A 27,781-nucleotide genomic window follows, 5' to 3' on the forward strand; every position below is an offset into this window, starting at 1 on the left:
TCTATCATGTTAACGGTCTCCAAAAGAAAGTCAGAGTAGCCATACTTATATCAGACCATCTAGATTTTAAAATAAAGATGGTAACAAGAGATGAGGAAGGGCATTATATCATAATTAAAGGGTCTATCCACCAAGATCTAACAATTGTAAACATTTATGCTCCAAATGTGAGAGCACCCAAATATATAAATCAATTAATCACACATAAAGAAGCTTATTGATAACAATAATGATAGTAGGAAACTTCAACACCCCACTTACAGCAATGGAAAGATCATCTAAACAGAAAATCAACAAGGAAACAATGGCTTTGAATGACACACTGGACCAGATGGACTTTACAGATATATACAGAACATTACATCCTAAAGCAGTGGGATACACATTCTTCTCAAGTGCACATGGAACATTCTCCAGAATAGATCACATACTGAGAAATAAATCAGCCCTCAACAAGTACAAAAAGATCGAGATCATACTGTGCATACTTTCAGACCACAAAACTATATAATTTGGAATCAACCACAAGAAAAAATTTGGAAGAAAACAAATACTTGGAGACTAAAGGCCATCCTACTAAAGAATGAATGGGCTAACCAAGAAGTTAAAGAGGAAATTAAAAATTACATGGAAGCCATGAAAATGATAACACCACAGCCCTAACCTATGGGACACAGCAAAGGCAGTCATAGGAGGGAAGTATATAGCAATCCAGGCCTTCATTAAAAAAGGAAGAAAGGTCTCAGATACACAACCTAACCTTACACCTTAACGAGTTGGAAAAAGAACAGCAAGTAAAACCCAAAAACAGCAGAAGACAAGAAATCATAAAGATTAGAGCAGAAATCAATGCTATCGAAACCTAAAAACAAAACAAAACAAAAAACAAAACAGATCATTGAAAACAGGAGCTAGTTCTTTGAAAGAAATAAGAAAATTGATAAACTCCTAGCCAATTTGATTAAAAAGAAAAAGGAAAGCACCCAAATAAATAAAATCAAGAATGAAAGAGGAGAGATCACAACCAACACAACAGAAATGCAAACAATAAGAGAATATTATGAGCAATTATACTCATAAGAGAATTATTATGAGCCAGTAAAATGGGCAATCTGGAAGAAATGGACACATTCTTAGAAACATATAAAGTACCAAAATTGAAACAAGAAATTCCCAGAAACATATAAACTACCAAAACTGAAACAAGAAGATGTATAAAAGTTGAACAGACCCATAACCATAACTAATCAAATTAGTAATAAAAAAATCTCCCCAAAAACAAGAGTCCAGGGCCAGATGGCTTTCCAGGGGAATTCTACCAAACATTTAAAGAAGAGTTAACAGCTAATCTTTTGAAGCCGTTCCAAAAAATAGAAATGGAAGGAAAACTTCCAAACTCATTCTATGAAGCCATCATTACCTTGATTCCAAAACCAGACAAAGACTCCACTAAAGGAGAACTACAGACAATTTCCCTAATGAACATGGATGCAAAAATCCTCAACAAGACACTAGCCAACCAGATCCAACAATACATTAAAAGAATTATTCACGCGACCAAGCGGGATTTATACCTGGGAGGCAGGGGTGGTACAATATCCACAAAACAATGTGATACATCACATCAATAAAAGAAAGGACAAGAACCACATAATCCTCTCAATAGACGGAGAGAAAGCATTTGACAAAATACAGCAACTTTCTTGATAAAATCCTTCAAGAAAGTAGGGTTAGAAGGATAGTACCTTAAGAGCATAAAGGTCATATATGAAAGGCCCATCGCTAATATTATCCGCAATGGGGAAAAACTGAGAGCTTTCCCCCTAAGGTCAGGAACATGACAGGGATGTCCACTCTCACCACTGTTATTCAACACAGTATTGGAAGTCTTAGCCTCAGCAGTCAGACAACACAAAGGAATAAAAGGCATCCAAATCGGCAAGGAGAAGGTCAAACTTTCACTCTTCACAGACGACATTATACTCTATATGGAAAACCCAAAAGATTCCACCAAAAAACTACTAGAACTGATCCATGGATTCAGCAAAGTCATAGGATATAAAATCAATGCACAGAAATTGGTCGCATTCCTATACACCAATAATGAAGCTACAGAAAGAGAAATCAAGGAATTGATACCATTTACAATTGCATCAAAACCCATAAAATACCTGGGAATAAACCTAACCAAAGAGGCAAAAAATCTATACACTGAAAACTATAGAAAGCTTATGAAAGAAATTGAAGAAGACATTAAAAAATGGAAAAATACTCCATGCTCATGGATTAGAAGAAAAAAAATATTGTTCAAATGTCGATACTACCCTAAGCAATCTACATATTCAATGCAATTCCTATCAAAATAACACCAGCATTCTTCACAGAGCCAGAACAAAACTCCTAAAATTTGTGTGGAATCACAAAAGTCCCCAAATAGTCAAAGCAATCCTGAAAAAGAAAACCAAAGCTGGAGGGATCACACTCCCAGACTTGAAGCTGTATTAGAAAGTTGTAATCATCAAGACAATATGGTGCTGGCACATAAACAGACACTCAGATCAATGGAACAGAATAGAGAACCCAGATATGGACCCACAAACGTATGACCAACGAATCTTTGACAAAGCAAGAAAGAGTATCCAATGGAAAAAAGACAGTCTCTTTAACAAATGGTGCTGGGTTCCTATACACCAACAATGAAGTGACAGAAAGAGAAATCAAGGAATCGATCCCATTTACAATTGCACAAAAACCATAAAATACCTAGACATAAATCTAACCAAAGAGGTGAAAAATCTATACATTGAAAACTATAGAGGGGTGGCTCAGTCGGTTAAGCGTCCGACTTCGGCTCAGGTCACGATCTCGCAGTTCGTGAGTTCGAGCCCCGCGTCAGGCTCTGGGCTGATGGCTCAGAGCCTGGAGCCTGTTTCCGATTCTGTGTCTCCCTCTCTCTCTGCCCCTCCCCCGTTCATGCTCTGTCTCTCTCTGTCTCAAAAATAAATAAACGTTAAAAAAAATTAAAAAAAAAACTATAGAAAGCTTATTAAAGAAATTGAAGAAGACACCAAAAAAAAGGGGGGGGGGGAAGGATTCCATGCTCCTGGATAGGAAGAACAAATATTGTTAAAATGTCGATACTACCCAAAGCAATCTACATATTCAAAGCAATCCCTATCGAAATAACACCAGCAATCTTCACAGAGCTAGAACAAACAATCCTAAAATTTGTATGGAACCAGAAAAGACCCCGGATAGCGAAAGCAATCTTGAAAACGAAAACCAAAGCAGGAGGCATCACAATCCCAGACTTCAAGCTATACTACAAAGCTGTCATCATCAAGACAGTATGGTACTGGCACAAGAATAAACACTCATATCAATGGAACAGAAAAGAGAACCCAGAAATGGACCCACAAACGTATGGATAACTACTCTTTGACAAAGCAGGAAAGAATATCCAATGGAATAAAGACAGTCTCTTCAGCAAGCGGTGCTGGGAAAACTGGACAGTGACGTGCAGAAGAATGAACCTGGACCACTTTCTTACACCATACACAAAAATAAACCCAAAGTGGATGAAAGACCTAAATGTAAGACAGGAAGACATCAAAGTCCTCAAAGAGAAAATAGGCAAAAACCTCTTTGGTTTTGGCTGCAGCAACTTCTTACTCAACACATCTCTGGAGGTAAGGGAAACAAAAGCAAAAATGAACTATTGGGACCTCATCAAAATAAAAAGCTTCTGCACAGTAAAGGAAGCAATCAGAAAAACTAAGAGGCAACTGGCAGAATGGGAGAAGATATTTGCAAATGACATATCAGATAAAGGGTTAGTATCCAAAATCTATAAAGAATTTATCAAACTCAACACCCAAAAAAACAAATAATCCAGTGAAGAAATGGGCAAAATACATGAATAGACACTTCTCCAAAGAAGACAACCAGATGGGTAACAGACACATGAAAAAATGCTCAACATCACTCAACATCAGGGAAATACAAATCAAAACCACAATGAGATACCACCTTACACCTGTCAGAATGGCTAACATTAACAACTCAGGAAACAACAGATGTTGGCAAGGATGTGGAGAAAGAGGATCTCTTTTGCATTGTTGGTGGGAATGCAAACTGGTGCAGCCACTCTGGGAAATAGTATGGAGGTTCCTCAAAAAACTAAAAACAGAACTACCCATGGGGCGCCTGGGGGGCTCAGTCAGTTGAGCGTCCAACTTCAGCTCAGGTCATAATCTCACCCTCTGTGAGTTCGGGCCCCACATCGGGCTCTGTGCTGATAGCTCAGAGCCTGGAGCCTGTTTTGGATTCTGTGTCTCCCTCTCTCCCTGCCCTTCCCCCACTCATGCTATGTCTCTCTGTCTCTGAAAAATGAATAAACCTTAAAAAAATTATTTTAAATAGAACTACCCTATGACCCAGCAATTTCACTACTACGCATTTATCTAAGGGATACAGGTGTGCTGTTTCGAAGGCACACATGCACCCCAATGTTTATAGCAGCACTATCAACAATAGGCAAAGTATGGAAAGAGCCCAAATGTCCATTGATGGATGAATGGATAAAGAAGATGTGGAATGAATATATATATATACATATATATACATATATATATATATATGTATATATATATATAATTGAGTATTAATTGGCAATCAAACAGAATGAAATCTTGCCATTTGCAAGTATGTGGATGGATGCTAAGTGAAATTAGTCAGAGAAAGACAAAAATCATAGGACTTCACTCATATGAGGACTTTAAGAGACAAAACAGATGAACAAAAGTAAAGGGAAACAAAAATAATGTAAAAACAGGGAGGGGGCAAAACAGAAGAGACTCATAAATATGGAGAAAAAACTGAGGGTTACTGGAGGGGTTGTGGGAGGGGGGATGGGCTAAATGGGTAAGGGGAACTAAGGAATCTACTTCTGAAATCATTGTTGCACTATATGCTAACTAATTTGGATGGAAATTTAAAAAAATAAAAAATTGGGGCGCCTGGGTGGCTCAGTCGGTTAAGCGTCCGACTTCAGCTCAGGTCACGATCTCGCGGTCCATGAGTTCGAGTCCCGCGTTGGGCTCTGGGCTGATGGCTCAGAGCCTGGAGCCTGCTTCCGATTCTGTGTCTCCCTCTCTCTCTGCCCCTCCCCCGTTCATGCTCTGTCTCTCTCTGTCTCAAAAATAAATGTTTAAAAAAAAAAATTAAAAATAAAAAATTAAATTAAAAAAATGGTGCTGGGAAAACTGGACAGTGACATGCAGAAAACTGAACCTGCACCACTTTCTTACACCATACACAAGAATAAACTCAAAATGGATGAAAGACCTAAATGTAAGACAGGAAGCCATCAAAATCCTCAAGGAGAAAGCAGGCAAAAACCTCTCTGACCTCAGCTGCAGCAGTTTCTTACTCAACACGTCTCCGGAGGCAAGGGAAACAAAAGCAAAAATGAACTACTGGGACCTCATCAAAATAAAAAGCTTCTGCTCAGTGAAGGAAACAATCAGCAAAACTAAAAGCCAACCGGTGGAATGGGAGAAGATATTTGCAAATGACATATCAGATAAAGGGTTAGTATCCAAAATCTGTAAAGAACTTATCCAACTCAACACCCAAAAAACAAATAATCCATTGAAGAAATGGGCAAAAGACATGAATAGACACTTCTTCAAAGAAGATATCCAGATGGCTAACAGACACATGAAAAAAGGCTCAACATCACTCATCGATAGGGAAATACAAATTAAAACCACAATGAGATAGCTCACACCAGTCAAAATGGCTAAAATTAGCAACTCAGGCCAAGAACAGATGTTGGTGAGGATGCAGAGAAAGAGGATCTCTTTTGAACTGCTGGTGGGAGTGTGAACTGGTGTAGCCACTCTGGGAAACAGTACGGAGGTTCCTCAAAAAATTAAAAATAGAACTACCCTACAACCCAGCAATTGTACCACTAGGTATTTATACAAGGGACACAGGTATGCTGTTTCGAAGGGGCACATGAACCCCAATGCTTATAGCAGCACTATCAACAATGGCCAATGTATGGAAAGAGCCCAAAAGTCCATCAACAGATGAATGGATAAAGAAGTTGTGGTATATATATATACAATGGAGTATTACTTGGGAGTCAAAAAGAATGAAATCTTGCCATTTGTAAATGCCTGGATGGAACCAGAGGATATTATGCTAAGCAAAATTAGTCAGAGAAAGACAAATATCATATGATTTCACTCATATGAGGAATTTAAGATACAAAACAGATAAACATAAGGGAAGGGAAGCAAAAATATAAAAACAGGGAAGGGGACAAAACATAAGAGGCTCTTAAATATAAAAACAAACAGAGCGTTGATGAAGGGGTTGTAGGAGGGGGGATGGTCTAAATGGGTAAGGGGCATTAAGGAAGACACTTGTTGGAATGAGCACTGGGTGTTATACACAGAGTACAAATCACTGGAATCTACTCCTGAAATCATTGTTGCACTATATGCTAACTGAATTGGGTGTAAATTTAAAAATAAATAAATAAAATATTAAAAAAAATAAGAAGAACAATGAAAGTCTAACCAAGGAAGTTCATAAGAAATTAAAGGTGCTTTAGTTCTACTGAAGAGTCTGCAAACCACCTAGAAACCAACTTGCTCTTGCTCTCTTTCACCTGAGCAGCTTCTCAATTACAGACAGGGAAGCAAAGCCTTAATGAGCAGCCAGGGAAAATGTTCCTTATTAAGCTTAGTTCTAGTATAGCAGCTTTCATCAGCTGAGCTAAAACACTGGGGAATTCAAGGTAGGCCCTCCTTGGAGTTTACAAAAGACCAAGAGGGGCGCCTGGGTGGCTCAGTCGGTTGAGCGTCCGACTTCGGCTCAGGTCATGATCTCACAGTTCGTGAGTTCGAGCCCCGCGTCGGGCTCTGTGCTGGCAGCTCGGAGCCTGGAGCCTGCTCCAGGCTCTGTGCTGGTAGCTCGGAGCCTGGAGCCTGCTCCGGATTCTGTGTCTCCCTCTCTCTCTGCCCCTCCCCGTTCATGCTCTGTCTCTCTCTGTCTCAAAAATAAATAAACATTAAAAAAAAAAAAAAAAAGACCAAGAGCAGCTTCCACGTCTAAGCTATAACGAATACTGAAAGAACACATTTTCTAGAGGAAAGCTCTGCCAAACCTGGCTGGTCAAAAAACCCTTATATACAGAGTCCGTCCTTATACCTAGTCCATTGGACTTTCCTGAAGTAGAACTCCCAAGTTAGCATTTTTGGAAGCTTCCTGGGGAGCACAGTAATGTGGGAGAGAGGAGAAGTAGATGAAGCCTCAGACCTAGCCATGAGGTAGCTAGGTCTGCAGCTTCATCTACTTCTAGACATACATTTGTATCAACAGGATTTAGGAATAGATTGGCTGTGGAAGGTGAAGAAAAGGCACAGATGCAGAGCCAGCTTTCTTGGGTTTGAATTCCATCTCCCCACTTACAAACCTATGTGACTGGGCAAGTTACCCTAAGTCTCAGTTTCCACATCAGAGAAAGTGGAAATAGGATTAAATAAATGATTTATTTAAAATTAATCAATTGAGGGGCGCCTGGGTGGCTCAGTGGGTTAAGCGTCCGACTTCAGCTCAGGTCATGATCTCATGGTCCATGGGTTCAAGCCCCGCGTCAGGCTCTGTGCTGACAGCTCAGAGCCTGGAGCCTGTTTCAGATTCTGTGTCTCCCTCTTTCTCCGACCCTCCCTGTTCATGCTCTCTCTCTGTCTCAAAAATAAATAAATGTTAAAAAAATTAAAATAAATAAAATAAAATAAAAAAATAAAATAAAATTAATCAATTGAAGTAACCTGTGTTAAACACTTAGCGCAGTGGTTGGTCCTCAGTAAGCACTGGTCACTTTTCATCATTTTTGTGTTAAAAAAAGGTAATTCAGGAGGCCTACTCTGAGCAAGGCAATGTTTTTAAGGGAGAAAAAAAGAAAAACTTCCTCTCTGACAATGCGTATGGGGACCCAAGATCACTTTCATTTTTCCATAACTACTGTTGACAATTTTTTCCCAAAAAAACATAAAGAGAAACACTTACATATGGAAAAAAAGATTAGTTTTGTTGTGATGATCCTCAAAACCACAGACCATCTAGAGTACTGAACACCATGGCATAAAAGAAGAAATACGTTCCAACTTTCTGACTCTCTTCACCATTCCCACCATCTGGACTGGGGAAACCAAATAGACACATGTGGATTCACTAATCTGCATTCATCTTGGGATGTAATCACTTCCTCTCCCATTTTCCTGCTTACATGGAGGAAAACATCACTCACCATTAGGCAATTTCATTGCCTATCTCCAAAATGAGTATGGAATTCCCAGCTCTATCAAGATACCCTTTTAAAGGATGCACCCTATAGGAGTTTTCAACTGAAATGGCACAATACTGATATAAAGATTGTGTATGCTAATTCAGGGGCAAGGTCTTAAATATCTAATCAATACAACCTATGTTAAGAGTACATTTTTTTCTTATTAGATAGCAAACCAGACATTATATTCCTCAGTATATACTTTTTTCAAGTTACTTTGAAAAATAGCATACTTAGACCATTGTCTTTCAATATCATAATTCACACCTAGGAAGGAGAAGGATTATAAGCACCAAGAGGTGGCACCTCAAAGACCTCTGATACTTCTTGCATGATCTCAGAACCCGTCTCCTGATCACCCCCTTGTTGCAGGGTATTGGGCGGAGAGCTATAGCATTCTAAGGTAAATAACATAAGATTTGTCTCAGACCTTGCCTTGGGTTTTGCTGCCATCTATTTTGAATCTGAAAGTCACCTCACATTATAGTAAATAATGGTTGCATTTTTAATATAATACTAAAAATAAATATTTTTCTCCAAAGTGTCCTGTCACCCTAGGGTTGTTGTTCTCTGCTTGCTCAAAAATCCTCTTCCCCATCCACTATAGTAAGTAGAGATACAATATACAATCAATATTTACTACAATATGAGGCCAATTATCAGATTCAAAATAGTTCTATTAATGCTCGTCTCTAATTTCAACTTATATTTTGGCTTTGCATCAGATGCTTTTTTTCAAGGATACCCTATTTGCATGCTTCTAATAGGAAGCATGATAGGATCTTCGATACAGTCTAACTGGTACCTTGAGAATCTTAACCTTGGAAAACAATGAGGACGACTCAGCAGCCTCCTCCTATCTACAGGTTTCAAGGATAGCTATCTCCCAACTTCAAAGACATCAGGAAACTAACACATTTCTGATCTGCACACAAGATCTACCTCTTCTGTCTGTGATCAAAACCATCCTCCTCCCAGGCAACTGCTCCCAAATGAACCAGTGACATGAGGATTTTCACACAGAGTATCATGGGACAATTCTATTTTTTAAGTTCTCATTGCAATGCATCTAAAGTACATTCTCTCTTCCTCATTTTTCAGGTGATGAAGTGGTTGAGGGTGTGGCCAGGTGAGTGGACTGCTGCATGAGGTAGGGTGAAAGTGAAATCAAGATTTAGGGTGGGTCATTCACAAGGCAAATGGTGTCACCCAACATTGTGATGAAGGATAGACTTTATTTTGGAAGCAATTCTAGAAGGGATCCATTAATTGATAACAAATGGATTAGTTTAGAATGATAATTCATATATATCATGAACTATATGCATTTAGTTTTTCTTTAACGTTTATTCATTTTTGAGAGACAGAGCGAGAGAGAGGGAGAGACAGTGGGGGAGGGGCAGAGAGAAGGGGAGATACAGAATTCAAAGCAGGCTCCAGGGTCTGAGCTGTCAGCACAGAGCCTGACATGGGGCTCAAACTTACGACACGAGATGATGACCTGAGCCGAAGTCAGACACCCAACTGACTGAGCCACCCAGGCACCCCAGAACTATATGCATTTGGAAAGAAAAAAGAAAAAGTGAACTACATATACAATAATGACAACATAAAATATAGGTGATCTTATTTTAATCTTAGTCCTTCCTTAGTGGGAAAGGGGTAAAAGGCATGGCCAGATGTGGCTGGGAGGCAGAAGTATTCTTGCCTTTGTTGTGCTTGCATTTACTTCTTTCTTTCTTTTCTCTTTAAAAACTATTTTCCTGTCAAATAATACATGTAGACATCCTATCTGAACCTCTTCATCCTCCAGACCTTGAGAATCTTGACTCCCCGGCTTCTACCATCGATCCCCCTGGTTTGGTCTTCTAATGTTGTAGACCACTATTTCCACCCATGCCCAAATCCTCAACTCCCATCCTTACTAATCTGTGGATACATCCAAAGGCAAAATGTCAACCTAAGATCAGTCCAATGTTTTGACTTTGTCACACCCATTACCTTCCACCTTGGGTGGACCTTCACAGGTACCCCTCTGTTCAGCTATCAGTCCCGTTTTTGTCGTTTCCAAATGAATTGTTTTCCATTATTTTTTTTAAACATCTGGCTTCACACATCCCTCCTCACCCAATGTCAAGGGCAATGCCTCCCAATTAACAGAAAACACCAAAGCCAGTGAGACTCTCTCAACTTCCCATCATCAACCTACAGCAGCAGCTCACCTGCTTCCGCACCCTTCTTTCTTCATCTGCTTTCACACACAGACATTCCTATTCCTGTCCCAGGCCAATCCCCCCACTTATGCTATGCATCCCATCCCTTGTGGCTTTCTCATGACCACAGGCTATCAATTTGTTATCCCCCTATAAGCTTCAATGGGCCCGTCTCTACTGGGCCCTCCCATCAGCATGTACACATGCTCTAAACCCTTCCATGTCTTTTAAAAAGAAAAGGAAAGGAAAGGAAAGGAAAGGGAAGGGAAGGGAAGGGAAGGGAAGGGAAGGGAAGGGAAGGAAAGGAAAGGAAAGGAAAGGAAAGGAAAGGAAAGGAAAGGAAAGGAAAGGAAAGGAAAGGAAAGGAAAGGAAAAGGGCAGTGATAACCGACTGATAACCCATTCTATTTTTCTTTTCCCTGACACAAAACCTCTGGAGCTAACCACACACCTCCATCAATGTCACCTCCCACCTTCTCACCTACTCTTACCCTTCCATTCAAATCTCAGCCTCCTGAAATCTAAACAGCACCCACAGCACTCAACTCAAATTCCTCTCTACAAGGTTATTAACAATAACTTTTGGTGAATTCAGTAACTACTTTTCAGTCTTAATCTTACTTGACTTCTTGGCAACATTTTATATCACTTAATACTCCAAAATCTTTTTTCTATCCTACCTCTCTGACTGTTCCTTATCTGTCTCTCTGAAGCATCTTTTTTTGCTCTTCTCATTGAATAAATGTTCATCTATATATCAGGCCCCTCTCGCTTCTCACTCTACAGGCACTTTTCAATGCATAATGTCTTTGAATATCATTTACACACTAAAGATTCCTCAATCTCTCTCCCACCTAAGCTTTTTCGCCTGCCCACTAGATACAAGTGACAATTATTTTTGCATGTGTTTTGGTAGATATCCTCAAGTTCTGTAAGACCTAAATTGTTCACCCAACCTGCTCATCCTGTGTTTTTACTCAGTAAATATCATCACCCTCTACCCTATTGCTCAAGCCAGAAATCTGGGTACATCCTCCTTGTTTCTGCCTGTCCCTCACCTTTATACAATCAACCAAATTCTCAAGGCTTGTCATTTTGACTTTCTAAAGCATTTCAACCTTGGCTTCTCTAAGTATGCTCTCCAAACCAGCAGTATCAGCATCACCTGAGAATTTGTTAGAAATGAAAATTCTCCAACCCCATTCTCAGACTCATGCAATCATATACTTTAGAGGTGGAGCCCAGCAATTTATGATTTAACAAATCCTGCAGGTAATTCCAATGCTTGCTAGAGTTTAGGAACTAAGAACCATTAGAATTGTCCTTTTTTTCATCCCCACTACTACTTACGTGGTTGAGGGCAATTATATTGCAACATCTCTTCAGACTCTTCCAACCTCTAAACCATACCCGTCCAACACGTCTCAGTCCACACTCCACAAACGCCCAGAATGCTCTTTCTGAAACATGGATCTGATCACATCACATTCCTCCAACTAAAACACTCCAGTGGCTCCCTACTGCTCTCAGGATTGAGTTCCAATTCCTAAGCATTCTTCCAGAAGCTTTCATAAATGACTCCGATACTATCCAGCATCTTAAGTTGCCTCATCTGCCCCTGTCTCCTCACTCTGTGACTCTGTGCTCCAGTCATACTGACCACTTAAATCTCAAAACTCTTTGACTACCACCTCTCCTTTTAAACCGCTGTGTCACGGGGTGCCTGGGTGGCTCAGTCGGTTGAGCGTCCGACTTCAGCTCAGGTCACGATCTCACGGACCGTGAGTTCGAGCCCCGCGTCGGGCTCTGGGCTGATGGCTCAGAGCCTGGAGCCTGCTTCCAGTTCTGTGTCTCCCTCTCTCTCTGCCCCTCCCCCATTCATGCTCTGTCTCTCTCTGTCTCAAAAATAAATAAACATTAAAAAATAAAAATAAATAAATAAATAAACAGCTGTGTCACTATGTCTTTTCATCCTTTTGACAGCAAGAAAACAAGTACAAGAGAGTATCTGCATTTTTTTGTGGAAAAATTCAATAAATATTGTGTAACTGGCCAGTAACCTTACATGGTTAGAGATAGAAAAATCAAAGTCACACAAGAGATTCACTTTTTATATCTTACCTGAGTATAGACCAGGGGTCAGCAAACCACAGCCTATACAGGCCAAATTTGGCCAAATGCCCATTTTTGCAAATAGTTTTCTTAGGAAACACAGCCAAACGTATTCATTATACATTGTCTATGGCTGCTTTCACATGACAACAGCAGACCTGAGTACTTGTGACAAAGGCTGTAAGTATTTACTAAAGCCTAAAATATCTTCTATCTGGCCAACTTTGAAAAACTTTGCCAACCCCTGATCTAAACCATAAAGATAATAAAAGTGGAAAAAATCTTCTTTCAGGTATCCAAAGCCCTGTGAAAATCAAGAGAAAAAACAACTCTCTAAATTCCTCGTTGGGTGAGGTTTTCTCAGTACAGGTTACCTTTAGTTTACCATAGATTCATAATTCCATACTTCTCCTGCCTCTTGAGATAAGAAAAGCCTCAAGAAATGTGAGTCACATCAATAGAACTTATTAATATTCAATGCATATCCAGGAGAAGGATTAGAAAAGAAAATCATGACAGAAAAGTTGGGCTAAGTCACTCATTTTAATAAAACTCCATCGTATATATTCCAAATGAATTCTGAGTCACTCAACACTTTTTGCCAAATATGTGATAAAAAGTACCAGTTGTGAAAGCCAAAACAGATATCCCTAATAGCATAATACTCTTAAATGAGGAAAAAACAAATCTTGAAGAAGAAAGTAGGTCACTGACTTAAAAAGTGTGACTGCCAATAATATATTTTTAGAAACTGATTTTTCTAAACCCCAATTAACTTTATGATTGGGGATTGATCTAAAATCCATAAAAGTACTAGTAACATTTCTAAGTTCAGAAAACTTTGTGGCAAGGAAATAACAATTAGTACCCTTACTAGTTTTGTAACAATACTCTTGAATTCCCCCTAATTGGTGGGGGTGGGGGGGAGGCATTGGGGGGGAGAAGAAATCACTTGTATAACCTTCTTTTTTTTTTAAGTAATCTCTACACCCAATGTGGGGCTCGAACTCACAACATCAAGAGTAAGAATCCCATGCTCTATTGCCTGAGCCAGGCAGGTATCCCAATTTCTGTTGTTTAAGCCATAAAATCTGTGGCATTTATTTTTTTATTTTCATGTATTTATTTTTTTAAGTAACCTCTATGCCCAATGTGAGGCTCAAACTCATGACTCCTTTTTATTTTTTTAAGCAAACTTGTTTTACCTTCTTAAAATACACAAAAGAAACATGTATTAGAAATTTGCTAAATCACATGTCAGATAAAAAAATTAATCTCAAAACATACATACTTAAATTCAAATGTATAAAACTTGGATACCGATTATTACAGGATCCAGTAATACAACCATTCACTGAGCAGCAACCAGGGACAAATCACTATAAATTGTAGGGATAAAAAGAATGTGACAGAATATTTTTTTAATGATGGAGTCCAGAGAAATAACATTTTTTAAATATATTTTTTAAAGTTTATTTATTTATTTGAGAGAGACAGAGACAGCACGAGCGGGAAAGGGGTAGAGAGAGAGAAAGAGAGAGAGATAGAATCCCAAGCAGGCTCCATGCTGCCAGCACAGAACCCAATGTGGGGTTTGACCTCATGAAACCATGAGATCATGACCTGAGCTGAAACCAAGAGTCAGACGCTTAACCAACTGAGCCACCCAAGTGCCCCAAGAGAAATAAAAATTTTTAAAGTATATATTAAAAGCCTTTTAGTTCACACTAAACTGTAGGGCTACAAGCATATGGCAGATGTAAGTTGACCCAACGCACAATCAATCCTATGGTAAAGAAAGGCTAGTAATGCAAAGAAAATTTTTTTAGGCCATACAAATGTACGGACTGCAAAGAAGGAAATCAAGTAGGAACTTCTTGATACATATCTGCTTATTATATTCTTTATGAAATAAATCTATTTTTTAATTTTTTGTTGTTGTTGTTGTTGAGAGAAAGAGAGAGAGAAACAGAGTGCAAGTCAGGCGGGGGGACAGAGAGAGAGGGAGACACAGAATCTTAAGCAGGCTCCAGGCTCCAAGCTATCAGCACAGAGCCTGCACGGAGCCTGGGGCAGGGCTCAAACTCACCAACCATGAGATCATAACCTGAGCCCAAGTCAAGCGCTTAACTGACTGAGCCACGCAGGTGACCTGAAATAAATCTATTTTATAACCTTAAATAAAATTAAATGAAAAAATGCCTTTTGGAGAAAACTAACACTAGTAAGCAAATTTTTTCCTGTTTAATATTTATTGATTATTCCCTTCAAATATTTCAATAAATTATCCAACCCAAAAAATCAAACTTATTCCATGTGGTAGAGTTCTTTGAAAGAGAGGAGCAATGTAACTGTGTAGCAAACCAATCTCTGGCCCTTTTTGGCTCCTCTATCCTAGGAATGCTGAGTGAAACAGAGGTCCTTATTCTTTGGGGAGGTGTTACAGAAAGCCATTCATTCATGCCACATTATCTGTAAAGCATGCCAGACATTCACACACATAAACACTGAGGGCTAATGCAGCAAATATGTAACTTATCTGCCAAGATTTGAGTGTAATGTTTCTCAGAACCAGGGACATCATGCAGTCAATATGAAGTGGTCACAGCACCAAGTGGACATGATGGTTCCTCTTCACAGTTTGCGCGCGCACACACACACACACACACACACACACACAGCTTCTCCTACTCCCTCCATCTCCATTCCACTCCATCCAGAAAGGTGTGGGCAGGGAGGATTAAGCAGGAAATATGGGAATTGCAGCAGTAAAATCATAAGTAGCAAATGTATTAAGAAAGAAGAATGGCAATAAGCCCAGAAGGAGAGATCCAACAGAGTCAATTCTCAAGCCAATTAATTTCTAAGCAAATCCATATTCCATCCCATCCTCCATCTGCTCTCCCTTCAAGTGTTTACAAGATTATTAAATATAGGTAACTCTTGATCATTCAAGACAATTCACTTAATGGATTATCTGGTTCCTACCTTACACAGCCTTCTTCATGAAATCAAGGCATATTTATTAAAGGGTACAACAGGTTCTACAATAGGAACTTGAAATATAATAATTAAAAATAGTAATTGCTAATATTTACTGGGTACTTATGTGCCAGGAATTGTGCAATGCTTTATTGATCTCATTTAATATTCAAAATAACTCCAGAGGTAGGCACTAGCACTACACATGAAAAATTTTAATTGTGACCTTGGGTAAATGTCCTAACATCTTAAATGGAGTAGATGAAATTGTAATCCAGTTTAGGACTAGAGTCTGCTCTTAACCACTCTGGGGAGACCTGATGCCCATATTTACCAGAGTTCTGTGTCTCTACGGTAAACACAGAGACAAAGCATTGCATGAATCACAGAGACACCTCCACGTAAAATGTAATTTGCACTGGAGCATTATAGGGTAAATAGACAATTATAATACATGTGTCAGGTCTACTAAGAGAGAAAATTCAGACTTAGATGGTTGAAGAAGATAACTCATAGGGAACTCTGAACCCCATTCTATTAAAAAAACAAAAGTAGAATTTCATTGGGAAATAATAATTTATGAACAGAAGCAGTAGGACTCACAGAGCCCGAGGTGAGAAAAAGTATAGATCGTTGTCAAACTGATAGCACTTCAACATAGTGAAGGACAGAGTTTGGAGGAACAGAAAGGAAGTGGGTCATGAGCTAGAGATGTATGAAAGGGTTGCAAGCAGGAGACAGATCATGGAGGTCAAAAGAACTGGTACTTCATTGACAGAGAAACCACTAAAAGCTTTATGCAGGATGTACAGCAAAGGGTTTCTCAACTATTGGCATTTGGTACTGGAAAGTCCTTTGAGGGAGGGAAGATGCCAGCTGCAGCCCTCCCCAGTTGTAGCAACCAAAAATGTCCGGATACATCATCACATATATCTGGAAGAGAACTTGGCCCCAAACCAAGAAGCCCTAGGAAAGCACAAGGAGATTGGACTGGTGACTAGTAACAGGCATACCCAAGAAGGTAATTAAAAGGCTGATGTGATAAATCAAGCAAGTAAGGACTGAACTAAAAGGAGATGTTCCTGATTCCTCTTGTATAACATGGCCTCATAATCTAGCCCTCCATAATCATCTAAAGAATATTCCATGCCCACCCTGTGCAGAATCCTCTGCACCTTTGAAGCCCCTATCAAGCAGTAATGTCATTATCTAATTTCCTTATTGCAGAAACTAACTGACCTCCACACAGCCTTACACTCCTCCAGGACTGTTGGCATGGTCTCATGTCCGCATCTCAACACCTACTCCTCCACAATCCTGTGGGACACCAAATCCCAGCCAACAACCTCAGTGCCTCAATTCCAAAGACAATGGGCATTCCACTCCACAGACTGGACTTTGGAATCAGTAGAACAGCTTCATCTCTGAAATCTTGAATACCAGTATCTTCTGGCCAAAGCCTCCCATTAATCCATTTTCACTACACCTATTTCTCACTGTCCTTAAGAATTTTAATCTTATGGTATTTGTCTTTCTCTGACTAATTTCGCTTAGCATAATACCCTCTAGTTCCAACTACATAGTTGCAAATGGCAAGATTCCATTCTTTTTGATTGCCGAGTAATACTGCATTATATATATATACCACATCTTCTTTATCCATTCATCTGTTGATGGACATTTGGGCTCCTTCCATACTTTGGCCACTGTTGATAGTGCTGCTATAAACATTGGAATGCACGTGCCCCTTCAAAACAGCATACCTGTATCCCTCAAATAAATACCTAGTAGTGCAATTGCTGGGTCATAGGGTAGCTCTATTTTTAATTTTTTGAGGAACTTCTATACTATTTTCCAGAGTGTCTGCATCAGTTTGCATTCCCACCAGCAGTGTAAAAGAGATCCTTTTTCTCCGCACCCTCACCAACATGTTGTTGCCTGAGTTGTTAATGTTAGCCATTCTGACAGGTGTGAGGTGGTATCTCATTCACTTCACTCATATGAGGACTTTAAGATAAAAAAACAGATGAACATAAGGGGAGGGAAGCAAAAATAATATAAAAACAGGGAGGGGAACAAAATATAAGAGACTCTTAATATGGAGAACAAACAGAGGGTTACTGGAGGGGTTGTGGGAGGGGGGATGTGCTAAATGGGTAAGGGGCATTAAGGAACCTACTCCTGAAATCATTGTTGCACTGTATGCTAACTTAGATGCAAATTTTAAAAATAAATTAAATAAAATTATTTAAAAAAGAACTTTAATCTTGATTACTCTCTATCATAATTTATTAGATCTGCTTATTTTTAATGCAACTATGGTAATGCTAGTAACAGCAGCTCCTTCTCCCGCTAGGAATTGCCACCATTATGTCCCAAACAATCATACATTCTATTCTAGATGTCCATGAGAGTTTTATCATCTTCCGTGAAATGTGTTCCCTCCTTAGTATTCTGCCTCTTTGTAGATAGAGTATCACCATCCACCTAGAGTTGCAAATCCAAAACCAAAGAAGCCATCTACGCCTTCACTTCCCCATATCTAATTAAAATGACAAGTCCTGTCAATTCTAAATCCTAAACATTCCCCATAGCTGTCTCTTTCCTTCCACACTGCCTGTTTCAGTTTAGACATTTTTACTGATCATCCCAACACCAATTTTAAACTTCTTCATTCTCTACTCTGCCACCAGAATGATTTCTTATAAATGGCAATCTGTTATAGCTTAACTACTCAAAAATTATTTACAAACATCCCCAAGGAGTGCTCACTTCAGCAGCACATATACTAAAAACATCCCTAAGGTGACATAAATATTTCCATGTCTGGCCTCCTTTTACCTATCATTCTCTCAATTTACACTCAAAATCATCTGCATGCCTCATACATAGACTTATCCTGATCTGGCTGGTCCCTACAGCAAACTCCAAGTCAGGCCTCAAGTCTCACCCTAAGGATTATCTCCTGAGCTACCAAGGAGACTCAGTTAATCCTCTCCTTTGCTCCCTCCACTGTACATATCTCCACTGGAACTCTAAATGCAACTATGATCTGTGGCGACAGTTAACATACATTGAACACTTACTGTATGCCCTATACTCTACACAATGCTTTATTTGTATTCATGCTTTCCTCTTACTCAGAAACCAGTACATCACTGCTCATTTTACAAGAAACAAACTGAGAAACTAAGCCATTCACCTATGTTTATAGAGTAAGCGGGAAATCCAGGATTCAAAGGACAGGACAGTCAGACTACAGAGCCCACCGCAACCACTAAAGTCCAATAATTTCTTTACATATCTTTTCTCTTTAAAGTGGCTGTAAATCAGTTGAGAATAGAGTCTTTAATTTCTGTGCGCCTAATAACCAGGGGCAGGGCAAGAGAAAAGGAGCTGGAAAAAAAAAATAGAAGTCATAATTATATATCAGGAACCTGATCTAAATTAAAAGAGGAAGCTATTAGATGTCTTAATCCATTCAGGCTGCTATAACAAATATCATAGTTTGGATGGCTTATAAACAACAGAATTTATTTCTCACAATGGAGGTTAGAAGCCCAAGATCAAGGAAACAACAGCTCTCCTTATCTAGTAAGATCCCTCTTTCTGGTTCATAGTTGGTGCCTTCTCACTGCATCCTGACATGGTAGAAGGAGAGATCTCTGGGCAGGATCTCTTTTATAAGAGCACTGGGCAGGAACTCTTTTATAAGAGCACTAACCCCATTCATGAGGGCTCCATCCTCCTGATTTGGTCACTTCCCAGAGGCCTCACCTTCAAACACCATCACACCAGGCATAAGGATTCCAAAGTATGAATTCTGTATACAAATATTCAGACCACAGCAGTAGTCTTCAAGAAAAATTGAAAGAACTCCATTAAATGGTAAGAATAGGGTACAAACTCAAAGATATTGAGAATATAGATAGAAAAAGAAAGAAAGAGAAAGAAAAAGAAAGATGATAGATAGATAGATAGATAGATAGATAGACAGACAGATAGATAGATAGATAGATAGATAGATAGATAGATAGATAGATACAGGTTTCTTCTCCCAAAAGAAAACAAAATAAAAGGCAATCAAAAACTTTGTTGTGCTAGATGAGGGCTCCCTATATCAGAAAGGGATAAATCAAATGTAACTGAACTAAATACGGGATACTTTGGAGCAAGTGACTGTTTATTAAAATAACAGAATCCATTGGAACTTAACCCCAGAAACATCCTCATCTGAGTGGCCTGGGGGCTGTGATATTGGGATATTAAAAAGGAAATGAAATCAGAGCACACTATCGCCTCTGCAAGGCAACAGTTACAGGGTGTCCAAACATTTTCTCAACTTTTAAAATAAAACTAAAAATTAACCTTAGGGGTGCTTAGGTGGCTCAGTCTGTTAAGCATCGGACTCTTGACTTAGCTCAGGTCATGATCTCACGTCAAGCCCCACATCCAGCTCTGCACTCACAGCGTGGAGACTGCTTGAGATTCTCTCTCTCTCTCTCTCTCTCTCTCTCTCTCTCTCTCTCTCTCTTTCTCTGTCTCTCTCTCCCTTTCAAAATAAATGAATAAACATTTTTTAAAACAATTAACCTTAAAAATATACCTGAAGGATAAAAGTGTTCTTGGTAGAAGCTAGAAAGCTCAGGTTGGGACCAGGTGGAGAAGAAAGTAGAGACAATAGATAGCCTAATTATGCAAGGTGGGTGGGGCAGCAGGAGACATCATCCGAAGTCAATGAAACGACCAAATAATCTGAACCATATTATTTAAGGTTCAAGGCAGAATTATCAAAGGGAAACTAGAAGACCAGTATTAACTATACTGGAAGGAATGGGGAGGGGAAAGGTTGGGAAATACCTAAATCCTAATCTGTGACAGCCCAAAGGCAAATCAGCAAACTTAAAATATCAAAGTTAAAACCATCCAAACAAGAACAAGGAGAGCCAGGCAAGGGTAGAACTAGAGTGGGAGAGGCCAGGGCCAGGAGCAGAGCTCTTCTTTAACCAGGTGAATGTAGTACCTTAGACCTCTTTTAAGTCCTTAAAATTAAACAAACAAAAACTAAAATAAGTAAAACTAAGGGAAAGGATTATATTTTCAATCTACGCTTGTCACCCTGCTTCTCATGAGTTCAGGCAATGATTACCTGAGTAACGGAACAGATGTAAAACTATGGCTACAAAATGAATTTTGTTAAATGAAATCTTCTGTTTTACTACTGACTCCTATGTTGAGATTAGAGGGAAGTCTGCAAGGAAAAGAAATGTTCAGCTAAAATAATTTAAAAAGATGGTCTGAAAATTAAATATAATTTTAATATCACACTTAAAAACTTCCTGAGATCTAATACTATACACAGTGTTTCAAAAACAAAAGTACAGCAGTGTGTGTGTGTGTGTGTGTGCATTTTCTTAGAACTGAAAGATGTGTCATGGCTTTTGTTTCTTCTCAGAAAAAGATTTGTGTGGCTTTGACTAAAAAGTATCCAAGTATTCTTCCTACTCTGAAAAAAATTGGATTCAAATAGAAATGATCATTTCTATTTGTTCACTTAAGTCTTCATTCCAGCTACTGGTGATGGTGAGCAGAGTGTATTTCATTAGTTTTTCAGCAGAGCCCATTATTGGTTTTGACTGATGAATTATTTTTCTGACACGTTCAGGATCATGTTTTCTGTATTCCTTTTTAGCCTGAATTTTCATGTCTTCCTTCTCTTTAATTCTAGCCTCACTAATAACTCATTCAAACTTATATCCATTTACGCACATAGCAAGGAGCTCTTGCCCATCTGGTAAGCATGGGATTACTACATAGCTAGCAAAATTAGTAAAACCTGCCAAACCCAAAAAAGCCAGGGATCCAAAAATATTCAACTAGGAAGACATTTAAAATCAGTTCTAAAGGAGTAAGTATAATCATTTCCTCCTGCCAAAATCTTTGGGCCAAGTAAACTTGCTTTATTTTTTGTGATGTAGAGGCAACATGATATCTGACACAGTGATGATTAAAGAAATCCTAGAAGACCTATGTGAGATAACTGTGGTTTGCTGGAAAACAGTCGCTAATGAATATGACTCAGAAAAATCTAACATAAATAAAAGCATTCAAAGGAAAAGGGATCTTAAGGGACCACATACTGAACCTATTCTTGCAAAATGACCTCCATCTACAACTAACAGGCAATGAGCCAGAGCCCGTGGTCAGCCATAGGCTGAGGACTAGCATTCTTTGTCCACAGGGAGCAGGGCAGTGGCCCAAAACTGCAAGTTACAGCTGATTCTTGAACAACTCGGGTTTGAACTATGTGGGTTCACTTATATACTTTTTTATAGTACAGTAAATGTATTTTCCTTCCTTATGATTTTCTTAATAACATTTTCTTCTCCCTAGCTTACTTTATTGTAAGAATACAGTATGTAATACATATAACATACAAAACATGTGTTAATCAACTAGTTTTGTTATCAGTAAGGCTTCCAATCAACAGTAGGCCCTGAGTAGTTAAATTTGGGGGAAGTCAAAAGTTGTATGTGAAGTTTTGACTGTGTGTGGGGGGTGTGCCCCTAACCCCCACATTGTTCAAGGGTCAACTATATATGATGTGACATAATGAAGTTTTTGCTGTTTCTAAGGATTTATGGTAAACATTTCAGGAGAGATATTTTTTCTAACACTTGAGAAATGACTAGAACAGGCTCCAGAAGGAAAAAAGTCTTTCCTCACCACAAAAAAAATACCGTGATCTACAATTAAACAATACAATCTACCAAGCAGTAGTAATATGCATAATAAGTAGAAAATATGCATTTTCTCTTGTTAGCTTCAGAAATGATCTAGCTTAGAATTCTATCTGATATACAAAACCAACAACAGTAACAACAAAAAAAAGCAAAAGGAAAATGTGAGGATATGTCAGAGAATAAGAAGTAAGTTGATAGTTTCTGGGTCCCCAGGTTAGTAATGGAAATGGAAAAAGATAATGGACAATGCTATCAGGCCTATAAAGGATCTCCATCTTTCTTTCTGTTTTATGAATACATGGCTATGCAAAGGGCTACAAACCTGATGGTTGACATATCTTTATATCATGGCCCTAATTTTGATTAGCTAATAAAGTCAACGTCATTCCACCAGTGAAAAGCAAAAGCTAATGTTTGTCAGCTTACATGCTAAGTATTAGTTTTCTGGATAAACAGAATTTTATTCAAGAAAAGTATATAACGAGCACCAGTTCTGTCCTTACAACATTTTCCTCCTAAAACAGACCTGGCTTCTACATCTTAATAAGTGGCACAACCATCCACCCAGCTACTTAAAATAAAAAACTAAGAAGTTATAGTTGACTTTCATTTTCCACTGCCCCCAAGTCTAACTCACCAGAAGTCCCATCAGCTCCACCTACAGAATCCATCTCACACCCAAGGACTCTTCTCTAACTCCCTCACCACCATCCTACCCCAAGTTACCACCACCATCCCTCACTCAACTATTCCAATAAGCCCACCTGGATTTCCTACTTCTACTTCTGCCTCCAATACTCCATTATCCAAAGACTAGGATAAGCGATTCATGTAAAATATGTTCTTGCCCTGCATAAAACCTTCCCAAAGCTCCTACTTAAATAAAAATCTATTTTCCTTCCATGGCTTTCAGGACCCTGCACATTCTGACCCTGAGCCCTTTCTGTCCTCAACTCATTAAACTTCACCTATGCAGGTGCTCAGGCTGTGTGCTTAGGTCATGCTTATACTCTCCCTAGGCCCTCTGTACTTATCAGGTGAGCTTCCTGGAATGATCTTCCCTCACACCTCCCATCAGGAATCCGTAGTGAGGCTTCCCCTACACTTACCCTACCCCACCCTCATTCACCCTATCGTGTTACTAGGGTTTATTTCCTTTATAGCATTTACTAGAATCTGATGTAAATTCATGACCTATGCTTTTACTTGTTGTTTTGTTTTGTCTTTTATGTGTCTCTCCCCACCATGAAGAGGATATAAATGTCAGGAGAACAGAAATCCTATTTCTCTTCCTCCGTGACGTATCTATGGAGACTAAAGCACTGCCTGGCATATAGAATGTATTTGGTAAGCATCTGTGAATGAATTAACATTATCACTCAAAGCTCTTTACCTTTTAGTGTTCTTGAAACTTATGTGAAGTCTTTTCATATTATTTATAGCATTTCTAAAGCAAAATGTTAGGCCCTAAAAAATGTATAATATAACATGGGGCTAAAATCAAAAAGGTTATATGAAGAAAGCTAATCCACAAACCATATCAGTGAGATCCCTAAGTCAAAACTCTTTATTGCTCTAATTATGTGTATAAATGGCAAGAGGAGGAAAAGGAGGGAATCAGATGTTCTTAGGGAAGGGATCAAAGTTGGGTTAGGAATAGTGCCAGTTATGAATTTATTCCCACATGGTGATCAGTCTCGAAGGGCTACTTTCCCCAAGAGAATTATTGGTTAGAAATCCTCCCAACAGCAATTTTCTGGAAATCAGCAAAGAAACCAATTATCAGAAATTTCTCCGCACACAGGTAAGTGCCTTCCTCTCCATTTCCCCACTAATACCTCAGTCTACATAACTCCCTATATTGTTACCTCTTTTGAGTTTTGAAGAAAATCCTTGACTGTGCATACAGGAAATGCACAGTTGTGTGACTGAACTTCTGTTTAAGTATATGGAATAACATTTCTTACTAAAGTGACTTTAGATTCTTATTTGTTTTGTGTTTAGTTTGGCAGGGGGAGTAGAGATGTTCTACAGAGCCAACAAATAAAGGAGAAAATACAATCACATAAAGTTGAGGGAAAGAAATTCTTATTCTGAGGAAATTACTTTCTACCATATTAAGGGATTTTATTTGTTTGCTTTTCCCTCTCTTTGCCATACCCAGCTGTCCTCCAAACAGACAATCATGGGAGGGGTTACTACTCTAACACAGGAATGGAGGGAGGTGGAAGATGAGAAGCAGCCCGTTCAGGGGCACCTGGGTGTTTCAGTCAGTTAAGGGACCGACTCTTGATTTCAGCTCAGGTCATTATCTCACAGTTTGTGCAATCAAGCCCTGAGTCAAGTCCCACATGGGGCTCCACAGAGCTTGCACACGCCCTCTGTCTCAAAATAAATAAACATTACAAAAAAGCAGCAGCCAGTTCAGTGATTTAAAAAGAGGGGCGCCTGGGTGGCTCGGTCGGTTAAGCGTCCGACTTCGGCTCAGGTCATGATCTTGCGGTCCGTGAGTTTGAGCCCCGCGTCGGGCTCTGTGCTGACAGCTCAGAGCCTGGAGCCTGTTTCAGATTCTGTGTCTCCCTCTCTCTGTGACCCTCCCCCATTCATGCTCTGTCTCTCTCTGTCTCAAAAATAAATAAACGTTAAAAAAAAAAAGAAAAAAGAAAAAAAGGAGGTATAGAATAATCCTATTCTTTTCAGTTTATTCCAATTCCACGTTTATTGAATGAGAAGACTGTTTACCTCTAAACTTTAAGAGGATAATGCAGTCATTTTGGGGATAGTTCCAATCAAAAGGCAAGCTTTAGACATGGCCAGGGTTTGCCCTTGTGCCACATTTATTTTATTTCCAACGTGCAAATTTATATATTTTCTAGAACACAGCTCTCTGCACACTTTTAGCTACACAGTCCCCAGGTGTTCAGTTTCTATCATAACACAATTCTCTCATAAAAAAAAAAAAGGAAGGAAGAAAAATTTTAAATTATCCAATTCTTCCCATTGAATAAAAAGATCTACCTAGAAATAATTAGCTAGTGCCATTTTTAAAAATAACTAAATAAAAAGATCTCAAGAAGCAAGATTCACAAGTCACAGCACATCCTGAGAAGCCTTCTTTCACATGGAAAGTGTCAAGAAGATCTCACAATACTTTACGTGATTTATTTCCCTAATACTGAAGGGAGATCAAGGAAGAACATAGTTTATAATGTATGAAGAAGAGAAAGAAGAAATGCAAGACATATAGACGTTTTATTATTTACTGTCACATCTTGATCAGGGCTCATTTTCATTGTCTTTCAAAAGTCGCCATTATTTCATTCACTGGTCAATAGCATGTATACTAAAGGCACAGAAGAAGGGTGTAGTTGGAAGCAAGGAAACAACTGTAAGTAACCCATGTGGACGAGAACCCATTACTCTGCCTCACAAATACTGGGCTCTGCACAAGTGAGCCAAGCAGACCTTCAATTTTCTTATGAGAAAATCATACAGGAGCATTCTTATATATCTGAGTTTTAGACGCAACTCAATACAACCACCAATGTCACACATGTACCACATACCTGAGAGACATTAGCAATACCTGGCTTGAAAATGATAATCCAGCTGTGCTGATTGATATTCATTAGGAATTATGAATATGCCTTTTCGATTACTGTTTCACAGTATGAATGCTCTTGGTGAATGGGAGCTGGGGAGAAAGCAGACAATGCTGCTTCATATCAATGGTTAGTAAATAGATGAGCTATGAACACACTGAAATAGTGTTCTAGGCACCCATGGAAACCTGCAGCCCCCTGGGAACAAAGCTCTGGCCCTTTGGTACTGCTTGTGAAGTAATGTCCATGACCAGCCAAGGAGGCAGTCCTGACTCAGAGCCACTTGAAAATCATTACCGATTAAAGCAGGTTAGAAAACTGTCAAGAGTGACCATCTGTTAAGAAAAGGAGGTTTGACAAATATACTTAGGATTTCTTAAGTGAGGAAGGAAAGTGTAGAAATTAAATAGACATGCTGAGCTGCTGAGTGGCTGAGGGAAGGATGACTTGCATCACATGTTGGTATTTAAAGTGTGGGGTGACTGGGCAGACACACATCACAGTTGCTATTTTAACTCCAATCTGTCTCGCAGACAGAAGTAAATGTTCCTACTTACATCAAATGGAGCTGAACTTGATTGGGCGTTCTGATCACATGGTTCCCTGAAGCAGTCACTGAAAGGAAGTAGAAGACCCATGGCAATGATCCGGGAGCAAAACTTCTCTGCTTCTTCTGGAGGCCCGTTCTCTTGTTGGCTGAACAGCTTCTCCAACAGAGTTCGCCCTGCAGATGAAATACAGTCAGGAGCACTGGCATGTCACCTGGCTTGGAACCCTCCCAGAGGAGTAAAGCCTGGAAAAACACAACCAGTGAGCATCACTGTTGCCAAGGCTACTGAAGTGCACAGACAGCAGCTTCTCAAACACAGAGAAAACTCCACAGTCTGAGGACTGGAATACCACATGGGAGAAGGTGGCTCTGGTTTGCTCTCCCACCCCCCAAAATATCTCCTGCCCCAAAAGAGGATACGCCACATGATGGCCCTCCTGAAGAAGTATATTTCCTCCTAAAGAAGTGCCCAGCCTTTGGGATTTCATTGGTAACCCTCCTTCCTCTCTTCATTTACCCTGCTAATGGCTCCCTGAGGGAGCAGTTAGCAACCACCAAGTGGACTAAGAAATGTCAGTGACTGACATTCATGGTCTCTGGCATGGCAATAGAGAAGGGCAGAGAATGAGGACACAGGAGGCAGGGAAAGGCCCCAACCCCCAAGAAAAGAGCCAGCAAACATGTCAGACAAATTTTTTTCATATGATCCTCAGAACCATAGCTCTATGGTAGGTGCAAACTTCAGCTTTTATTTCCCTAGAAGAGACCAGAGAAGACAGGCACGAGAACAGGACACTGGCCGAGGACCAAGAGGGCTGGGTTCCACCTAGTGCCATGGTTCTCAATCCCAGCTATACCTCAGACTCATCTGGGAGAACACAATGGCTGGAGGTCCCTAATCCTTTCTAATACCACTCACGCTCTACTTTATTACCCTTTAGAAATTCATTCAGCTGATTTCTGCATTAGTCAACTATGATAGACACAGCAGATTTCTGGCATCCCTCCCAGGGCTACAACTGCTCCCTCAGTTCTTGCCCTGCTCCTGCCCCTCCCTGTAATTAGTGGATTCATTCTTCAAATTTAGATTAAAATTGCTTATTCAAAAAATCCTTCAGTGACCCCCTTCCATACTCTTTTGGCGCCTTTCTTAGTTCTTTGTGTAATTAATTATTTTAATCATGTGTGTACTTATTTAATATCTATGCTTCTCA

At 39.4% G+C, this 27,781-nt stretch overlaps 1 protein-coding gene across 2 annotated transcripts in view; it reads right to left on the reverse strand.

The window, feature by feature from the left end:
* Nucleotides 1–27,781, reverse strand: part of FMN2 (formin 2) — a 381,203-nt gene that overhangs the window by 316,626 nt on the left and 36,796 nt on the right. For both annotated transcript variants that reach the window (XM_042925783.1, XM_042925782.1), the window contains exon 2: nt 26,575–26,741. In XM_042925783.1, coding sequence (XP_042781717.1) covers nt 26,575–26,741 — 167 coding nt within the window. The remainder of the gene's footprint in view (nt 1–26,574; nt 26,742–27,781) is intronic.

The sequence above is a fragment of the Panthera leo genome, chromosome F3 (assembly GCF_018350215.1).
Source record: "Panthera leo isolate Ple1 chromosome F3, P.leo_Ple1_pat1.1, whole genome shotgun sequence".
NCBI lineage: Eukaryota > Metazoa > Chordata > Mammalia > Carnivora > Felidae > Panthera > Panthera leo.